At 33.0% G+C, this 10238-nt stretch overlaps 1 protein-coding gene across 3 annotated transcripts; it reads left to right on the top strand.

Annotated features, from left to right (window-relative positions):
- On the top strand, window positions 1-5779 carry LOC105219106 (sodium-dependent nutrient amino acid transporter 1). 3 transcript variants are annotated; one of them, XM_054231646.1, is made up of 11 exons: window positions 1-273; window positions 713-802; window positions 865-1084; window positions 1185-1455; window positions 1626-1729; window positions 3025-3214; window positions 4430-4606; window positions 4690-4789; window positions 4917-5093; window positions 5226-5320; window positions 5382-5779. In XM_054231646.1, the coding sequence occupies exons 1-11, from the start codon at window positions 216-218 to the stop codon at window positions 5556-5558; spliced, it is 1659 nt and encodes a 552-aa protein (XP_054087621.1). In that variant the 5' UTR covers window positions 1-215; the 3' UTR covers window positions 5559-5779. The 3 variants fall into 3 exon arrangements, with proteins under 3 accessions (XP_054087621.1, XP_054087622.1, XP_011193333.1); XM_054231647.1 differs by having other exon boundaries at window positions 1-435; window positions 5226-5276; window positions 5382-5558; XM_011195031.3 differs by having other exon boundaries at window positions 3-435.
- The last annotated feature ends 4459 nt before the right edge of the window (window positions 5780-10238 follow it).

Consider the following 10238-nt stretch of genomic DNA (forward strand, 5'->3'; position numbering starts at 1 on the left):
TTGTATTAACGTATCAACGTTAGATATTGTATAAAATAAGTAACATTCTTGAAATGATCTTTCTTTATCTTTTTATATCTTACGACCACGTTCTGTTTTATTACCTTCGCGGTATCTGTCTCATTACACACTATGCGCAGACAGCACAAGAGTTAATAAACGCAATCTTAGTCTAATTTAACATTTCAGTGAGTTTAGTCTCCGTTCATTTGAAAATGGATAATGATAAAGAGCAAATGGAGAGAAAAAATATGCCTTCTCTCGTTATTAAAGGTAAAAAACATCGTGAAAATTGGTCTGGAAAATTGGACTTCTTAATGTCCTGTATATCAGTGTCGGTTGGCTTGGGTAATATCTGGAGGTTTCCATTCATTGCATACGAAAATGGTGGAGGAGTTTTCCTGGTACCATACATAATTGTGTTATTTCTTATTGGTAAGAAAATATTGGTAATAAAAATTAGGCTGATAAATTGTAGTTTGCAAGTGTTTCATTTTTGATAAATTATTACAAAACTTCAAATTTTTATTTGATTTAATATATACTGATATCATTCCAACTATTCTAACATACGTTAACAGGACTCTCTCGTTACTGACACCTTTAATAGCCACAAGAGAACATGTGTAGACCTCGTAACATTGTTGTTAACATATTTCATTTACATTTGGTTAAAATTTTATTTAACTGAATTTGTACAAATAATTAATAGGTAAGCCAATGTATTACATGGAAGCACTAATGGGTCAATTTGCCAGTAAAAGTTCTGTGAGAATGTGGTCCGCTTGTCCAATGTTTATGGGTGAGATTTTTAAAATAAAAAAAATTTATAAATTCTATATGGATAATTTATATAAATTTCAGGAGTAGGTATTGGCCAATCAATAGGGACATTTGCAGTATTGACATACTATTCAGCTTTAATAGCGGTAACTATTTATTACTTCATTGGATCATTTCAATCGCCCTTGCCGTGGACATATTGTAGGGAAGAATGGCTAAACTGCGTAGGTTCCAGTCTCTCAAACAGTGGAAATTTTAGTTCAAGTGAAAAATTACAAAGCAGCTCCGAGCTATATTTCAGGTAAATAAAATGCGATCGCTGTTTTATTAAATTTTTTATTATTTAAATACTAACAATGAAAATAATAAAATTTTGTCTAAATAACTAATTCAATTTATAGTAAAACCGTGCTGAGAGAATTGGAGGATATAACTGATGGCATTGGAATTCCAAGCTGGCAGCTAACATTAACTCTTTTGCTTTCATGGATAGTTACATATTTAATCTTGATCAAAGGTATGCGAAGTTTGGGAAAAGTTGCATATTTTTTAGCAATATTCCCCTACGTACTCCTAATAACTCTGCTGATAAGAGCTGTGACTTTGGAAGGGGCTGTGGACGGAATTATATATTTTCTAAAGCCCGAGTGGAATAAATTACTTAATATGAAGGTATATAAAACGATTTTATTACATCGTATAATAATACATTTGTTGTATAATACAGGTAATAGTAATACATAGTTTTTATTTTTTTTTTTCAAAATTAGATTATTGATCAAAACTATAAAAAATTACTAATTTTTAATAACCATATAATTGTTTTTGATATACTTGGTCAGGTGTGGAAGGAAGCAGTAGTACAGTGTTTCTTTTCTTTAGCTGTTTGTTTTGGACCGATTGTTGCGTTTTCGTCACACAATAATTTCCGTTACAATGTTTACAGGTAAAAGTTCTTATTGAATCGTTATAAATTTGTATACTCTCGAAACAAAGTTGCTAAGGGAATATTATAGTTTTGTTCACCTAACTGTTGTTTGTGTCACCTAGGAGTAAAGAGTTAAATATGGGGTTATATATATACATGATCAGGACGACGATCGGAGTTGAAATCCGGATGTTTGTCCGTCTGCCCGTGCAAAACTTCTAATATTTTTTTTACCGAAAATGTTGTTAAGTCTCGCAGATATTTTGAAGGAATTCAGAGGGAATGTTTTTATACTCTCGCAACAAAGATGCTAAGAGAGTATAATAGTTTTGTTCACATAACGGTTGTTTGTAACACCCAAAACTAAACGAGTTAGATATAGGTTTATGTATACCAAAGTGATCAGGGTGAAGAGTGGAGTTCAAATTCGGATGTCTGTCTGTCTGTCCGTCCGTCCGTCCGTCTGTGCAAGCTGTAACCTGAGTAAAAATTAAGTTATCTTGATGCAACTTGGTACACTTGTTTCTTGGCACCATAGGAAGGTTGATTTCGAAGATGGGAAAAATCGGACCACTGCTACGCCCACAAAATGGCGAAAACCGAAAACACATAAAGTGTCATAACTAAGCCATAAGCTATGGAAGTAAAATTTGGTACAAAGGATCGCAGTATGAAGGGGCATGTTTGAATGTAATTTCTTGGAGAAGTGGGCGTGGCCCATCCCCTTACTAATGTTTTTATACATATCTCGTAAACTACTCAAGCTATATCAACCAAACTTTCTAGAGTCGTTTCTTTTAGGCACCACATTATACCTGCCATAACCATACAAAGGCTATGTTGAAAACTACTAAAAATGCTTTAATTCAGTAAGGGAAAACACTAGATGCCTTAAGTTTCATTATAAAGAAGGTACGGAAGAGCTGCACTCAAATTGGTATATAAAATTTTAATGGGCGTGGCTCCGCCCACTTATGGCCAAATCAGTTCAAACCTCGGAACAGAGCTTTGCATAAATACTGTACTTATAGTGTGGCTTCGCTATTCTAAAAATCGTCGAAATCGGACCATAAATTTTCAAGGCCCCATACATCGAACATGACGCCCTCAGTGCTTCTAATTTTTTTTGTACCGAAAATATTGATAAGTCTCTCAGATATTTCGAAGAAGTACAGAGGAAATATCTTTCTTTTAATAATATGTCTCCGTGCCAAAAATGAGTGAAATAGAGTCATAACTTCCCCTAGCTCTTATATAACTAATATTAGGGTTTTCAAACTTTCAATGGAGTTTATAATTTTTTTTCTATTCAGAGATGCTATGATTGTTACAACTTTGGACACATTTACATCTCTTGTGGCTGGCATTACAATTTTTGGAATATTGGGAAATTTAGCACTTAACTTGAATGCACCAAATATTGGAGAGGTGGTGCGAAGTGGCACTGGATTAGCATTTATTTCATATCCTGATGCGATTGCCAAATTCACATTTGTACCTCAGGTGAGTTTAGATAATGATTTAAAATTATTTAATCGATTCCAATATAGAAATAACCAAATTATGTATACCTTAAAACTCATAAATTCATTATATTCATAGTGTCGATAAGAATTAGGGTCAGCAGGATATTAAGGCTTACCTTTTTTTAGTTTAATTTAATATAGAAGAACTGTATTATTTTAGAGGTTATAATTAGCTAGTAACTAGTTAGCACTGAGGTTGTTTGTATCACATGAAAACTATTCGAGGTACCTATATTGAAATGATAGCATTGATGAGATAGAAATTTAAAATTATTTACGATACTTTCTAAACGTTTTAAAGCCTGATTATACTATCATTGCACCACACTGCCTCGCCCACAAAATGGGTTTTTAATAAAATATAAAGGACTGAGGACCTACATACATTTATTAAACTAAAAAACTCAAACGTACGACTACTTCGTTAACAATTTGTGGAAGTTTACATTGCAAGTTGTTCATATATAGACACAGTGGAAAGGTCTTGCGTTTCATATGAGTCGGTTAAAAATGTGTACAAGGATCGTGATACCGGCCACATTAAAAACATATTTGATATCTGTAGGATATCAGAAAAATATAAGGATTCTCCACCTTCTGATGAAATCGAAATGTATTCCTGAACCAAATGTAAGTATATTTTAATGGCAATTTGAAAACAATTAGTGCGAAGCATTGCATAAATCGGTCTATATAGCCCTTCAACGCCCGTAAAGTTTGGTCTTTCTAAATGTTGTAGAACTTAGTAAGTATGTTTTCGTTCTCTTTTTCCTCGTATACTCGTACGTACACTTGAGCACGATATCTCAATAAAGTTAAGCTCAGATATTTTGACGACAATGAATAAATACGGTTCTAAAAATTATTTCCCACATCACTAATTGTTGACTATATTGTTTTGTGATGATTAGGTTGAGTTTAATCTCCGATGTAAGGTAAAATGTTGTAAAGAAGCTATGTTGAAAGTGTTTCTTACTCATTTCACATTTGATACTTATAAATTGATTTTAACCAATCCGCCTTAACTTATTTACTTAATAACTAAATATTAAATCTAAACTTGGTTTTTACTCAATAAAGATGATCATAGTTATGCATCAGTCACTTTAATATATTATCATATTATCTTTAAAATACTTTTTACATAGTCTTCCGATTTATTAATTAAGAAAAAAAAATAAACACCGAAAAGCTTTTTTCGGTATTATTCTTTTTCATGCTCTTTGTTCTGGGGATCGGTACCATAGCGGCACTACAAAGTGCTTTAATAACTATAATCTGTGACCAATTCAAATTAAAAAGGTTCTGGCTTGCTTCACTTATATTAACGATAATCGAATTTGGCATTAGTATCTTATACGTGACGCCGGTGAGTTGACTTTTATGATACATTTCTCATATGAAAACCTAAATTATTATTATACTTTGTGTGTGTGATTTTCAATTTATTAGGGTGGTCAATGGATTCTAAATCTTGTGGACTACTTTGCTGGAACTTATATAGTGTTCTCTCTTGCAGTTTTCGAAATACTCGGTATAACATGGTTTTACGGTATGAAATTTTAAATATTTGAATATTAGTTTTTATTGGCATGTATGTAACACTACATGCATAAGAATTCCCTTTTTCTATTACCATCAATGTTTAAGAATATATTATGTATGTATCATGTATGTAGGTCTTCGTAACTTCTGTGATGACGTAGAATTCATGACGAACCGTAAAGTGTCAGTTTACTGGCGTCTTTGTTGGGCTGTAATAACTCCATTACTATTGGCTGTCATATTTATTTATTCACTTGTGGTCATGGAACCTATAACATATGCGGGGTGGTCATACCCCACTTCTGCCGAAAGTGAGTAATTTATATGACTTATATTCTCTATATTCCCTAGCGTCATTTTTTTACATAATCAAGATTTGGTTGATTTCATATGATAGTTAATATGTATTAATATGAGGTACATATGTATTCATATCATTCCAGTTGCCGGATGGGTATTACTTTTAATTGGATTTCTTCAATTTCCCTTGTGGGGTATGTGGTACTTATATGTTCACAAAGAAGTCACCTTTAGAAGAGTAATTATTCAATTCCATATACGAACATTCACACTAACATATGAATTACTTATCATTATAGACAATAAAAAAAGCGATGTCTCCTAGTCAAAAGTGGGGCCCAGCGGATCCAAACCTACGTGTAGAATGGATGCAGCACAAAGAATGCCTAAGACGTTTGCGGGAAGAAGAGAGAAAAGAAAAAGAACTTAGCAAGTTCAAGCAAAATATTTATTATCTAATAGGCATATCGAAATGAAGCTCATAAAAGGCTATAAATATAAGTTTTATCTGTTCATTCACTGTAAATATATGTGTATGTATGTATGTTCGTTTACGTTCACATCGATGCGACATGTGTATTAAGGTGGAGCGATAATGTATGGAGAAAAATTTTGTTTCTTGGTTTTTAACAGCATAGCTATAAAAATTTGCCTTTTAATAAATAAAACAAACATACAAAATATCAAAAAGCTGGCTTAATGTTTTGCGGTGCCTCAGTACAGTCCAAAATTAAATAAAAAATTACATTTATTAAGAAACATATTATCTTACATTACTTAAAATACTATTTACACATCAAACTGTTTTTTGAATTGAAATAAGGCATTCGTTGACGCGATAGCAGTCTTGTCCTAATAAAACCATCTCATTTATTTCCCCACAAACTGCACTCGATGCTTCTGTACCAACATGGTTCAGCGCTCCACGGCTTGGGCGCGGCATGTACAAAGATCGTTTTTGACAATGTCTCTCACGGTTTCATCAGACATATTTAAAGTTAGGGTGGTTAGGAGTTATATTACAGTCGTTCCACATAATAATGGCAGTGTAACCTTTGGCATCGAAGTTGAGTGCAGGTACTTTAAATGTTCGAATTTTTCGAGCATTCTCTGATCTTGCTTTTACAATTCATCGATATGCAATATCCCTTATAACTTATCTGTCGTCAAAAAGCATGGCAATGAGAAGATTTTCAGGGTGAGCAAAACATCCATTTCGTTGGTACACATTGTCAACGATTGCTTTCATATCGTAATTCAATTCATTCATTGATACACTGTGTGACCTGTTGAATTCCTCTTCCATCAGAAGAATAACACCACCCTTGAAACCTGCATTCACTACAATTCCATCGTACCCAACAACAGCTAATTCACTCAGCTTTACCTACTTATATTTCAAATGGAATGAATGATTCTGCAATCCGAGTGAAAGTGAAAATTAAAATGAATACAATATCGAGTGAATTTTATGTTCGGCGTTTCAAAAACGAGAAATTGATCATTTTCGTTCTCGTTTTCATTCCGTTATATATGTAAATGGATGACAACATTCAAATAATTCAAACAATAAAATATTTCAAAACAAAAATTTGTATAAAATTTAAAAATTCGTGTAAATATGATGCTGGAGTAAAAATTGAGAAATCTGAATGAAACTTGGTACACATATTACTTGGCGCACTTAGGAGGTTGTAGATGAAAAAAAATCACCACAAAATGCCGTTACGTGAAGACTATGCTTAAACTAAGCCACAAAAAAACTAGTGAGCGTGCAACAAGTGGCTATTACAGTGTTGTGTGGTGCGGTTCGCAAAAGCTTTTGGCACTCAATTCAGCTTCAGGGAGGGTGGGTATCTAGAGGAGTGTGTGCCTGGGCATTCATTCTAATAAATAAACTGGTAGAAGTAGAAAATTCTTTTGGAATTGTAATATGTTCTAGGTGCTTAGTCGATTTTTAAATCTAATAATGGGGTTAATTTTTGGCGTTACAAAGGACTGTCCTTCATTGTCGAGCTTTAGCTAGACCCCGTCCGAAACATCTTGGCAGCACAAACTTCAGAGAATCAAATGAATTGTACCGATTACAAATTAGGTGTCTATGCAAATTCGTAAAATGCTCAAAGCGTTTTGTCGTCACTTGTGTCTTTTTGATGAGTTTGTGGCATCACAAAGCACTGACTTTCGCTGTCCAATTGGGATCTCCTATGGCACAGGGATCAGTCCTTTAACCAAACATAAGGGCTGTCCTTTTAATCTAAGTGTGTTTCCTCTTATTGGGACTAGTCTTTTCATTGCAACTAGTCTAAGCTAAATTCAGCTATAAAAGCGAAATTTGGTAATCACTATAATAAGAATCCACTACTGGTGGATTTTTTTAAGAAAAAATTTAGTTATGTTGTAAACTACCAAAAATGTGATAACTCATAATAAAAAACGCCATAATCTTTAATTTGTGTAATGAAGAGGGTACAGGAAAGCTACTGTGGCTACTGTGTATGGCATGTCTTCATCAACGCTGGCATTGTCTGTCATCTCGCATCGAAGTTTTTGCGATGCATTAGTCCACCCGATCCAAGAATCGCATCTTTCGTAGAAGCCAGTGTGTTTTTATTAAAGTCTCGAGATACATTCATATGTACATATATCTGCATTCCTATATTTTCCTCTTTTAAAATAACAAAATACAACTGACAACAATTATTAATTACACTATTTTAAATATTTTTAAGATTAAGATTAAGGATTAAGTATTTTGCCACCCTAGGTCCTGTCTGATTAGCCGCCCTTTTTAAAGGATGAAGTTTTATTTCTTTGAGTCCGTTCATATTATTAAGATATAATATTTATTTCATAAAAGTATAATTGTTAAACAATACAAATAAATATTAACAACACAAATAACATCAGTTTTCTTAAACTACAATGAATAACTTAATTTTTAAATATCTCATTTCTTGCTTTCGTGTGAGCAAAATCATCAATTATGTCGTTGTAATCAATTTCTTGAATTAGTTGGACTTCAATTGATAGTAGTGCTAAAGCATTGAGTCTCTCTTGGCCCATACTTGCGCGTAAATACGTTTTGACTCTTTTCAAGGTTCTTTTTCTCCTGAACAGTTCGTAGCCGGAATACTCAAAAAATACGTAGAGCAATGTCTACATTTGGATAAACATCTTGAAGATTTTGAGAATGCAAAAAATTGTATATTCCTTGCGCGGAACGAATACCTTTTGTGTTCATTAGAGAATTTTAATTCATTGGTATCTATTTCATATAAATTTTCAAAAAATAAAATTTTTCGTAAAAATTATAATAAGCGAGTAAACGTTGGCTCGAAAATTTTCTTCTCCAGATAAAGCTGTTCTTTCATTTTCGCGTGACTCGTCAGCCTGAAGTTTTCGTGTTTTTTTTTACGACGGGTGTCATAGTGGTAATAATTTTGAACTACTAAAGCTATATATTGTTTCTTTTAGGTACTATCTTATACAGTCCAAAAATGGAGGAAATCGGATTACAACCATGCCCACCTCCCATACAAAGGTTATGTTGAAAACTACTAAAAATGCTGCAATTCAGTAAGGAAAAAGATCAGAAACCTTAAATTTCATTATAAAGACGGTACAGAAGAGCAATTTTAAAAGGGCGTGGTTCCGCCCAGATAAAATATCTCAGATATTTTGAAGAAATTCAGAGGGAATATGTTTCTTGGTTATATTTTTTATTTATTTTATTTTATTGTTTGTCATATTAATAAATTTAGAAAAAATAAACACAATAAATAAATTAAAAAAATTACACCCGAACTTAGTCCTTCCTTACATGTTTTAAATATATCTCATAACTTACTAAAGTTATCCCAACCTAACTTTCTGGAATCATTTCCTTTAGGCACGTGATTACACATAATGAATGATATCGGATTACAGCGTACGCTCGAAAAGATGAACACTCTAAAACGTGAACACACTTTTTTGGGCATTGACTATTCTAAAACGTGAACAAGGCACGAAAGCTCTAAAATATGAGCTATAACGTTTCAATATTTTAATGTATTTTGTATCGATCTTAAATAATTCTGAACTTGAAAAACCCCCCAATTGTAAATGACTCTGTTTTTGTACTGAAATGCTCGGTAACTTACAAAAAGGATCCAGTTTGACGTTCTTAGTGAAAAGATATAATGTTGCTAAAATTAAAACGAAAAGACAAGGGAAAAGCTCTTTATGCTTTATTATTGAAAGAAAAAGTAAAAAATCAGCATTCAAAATTAAAGGAAAACGAAGCTGACTTTTACGCTAGTCATGGGTGGCTAACAATTAAAAAAAAAACAGTCTTACAGCCGGTTTCACAAAATTTTTTCATTGAAAATTAAGTTCTATTTAATTTAAATTTTAAATTTTATTTAACTTTGTACTTAAGTTTTCTGGCTTAGTTATAGCTCTTTATGTGTTTTTGGTTATCGCCATTTTGTGGGCGTAGCAGTGGTCCGATTCTGCACATCTTCGAACTTAACCTTCTTATTGTGCCAAGGAATACGTCTTCCAAGTTTCATTAAGATATCTCAATTTTTACTCAAGTTACAGCTTGCATAGACAGACGGACGGACAGACAGACATCCGGATTTGAACTTTACTCGTCACCCTGATCACTTTGGTATATATAACCCTATATCTAACTCGTTTAGTTTTAGGACTTACAAACAACCGTTATGTGGACAAAACTATAATACTCTCTTTAGCAACTTTTGTTGCGAGAGTATAAAAACAGCAGGCACCCAAAATTCAAATTTTGTGGGATAATCATAAAGATTCATTGACTGATGATATGTAGGAGAGACCGGGGTACCTTCGTAACTTTTTGTTTGGAGCCTTATATTTCAGCATGTATTTGATGCATCGTTATAGATATGAGCTTATTTTGATCCCATATTATTCTAAAACAAAAACTTAAGGTTTAGTGAATATAGTCGAATTCGCTGAATGTGCATCATGGTGGGATGAATGTGGATGGCAATTTTGGGTAACCTTCGTCGCCTATATTACAAACAAGAAATACATTTCATATTACAGTAGTGAACAAAAGAAAGGCGTTGAAACATCAAGTTTCCTAAGAAAGCTAACTGTAAATGTACAGGCACCAAAAGTCTCTATAA

The sequence above is a fragment of the Zeugodacus cucurbitae genome, chromosome 5 (assembly GCF_028554725.1).
Source record: "Zeugodacus cucurbitae isolate PBARC_wt_2022May chromosome 5, idZeuCucr1.2, whole genome shotgun sequence".
In the NCBI taxonomy this organism is placed as follows: Eukaryota; Metazoa; Arthropoda; class Insecta; order Diptera; family Tephritidae; genus Zeugodacus; species Zeugodacus cucurbitae.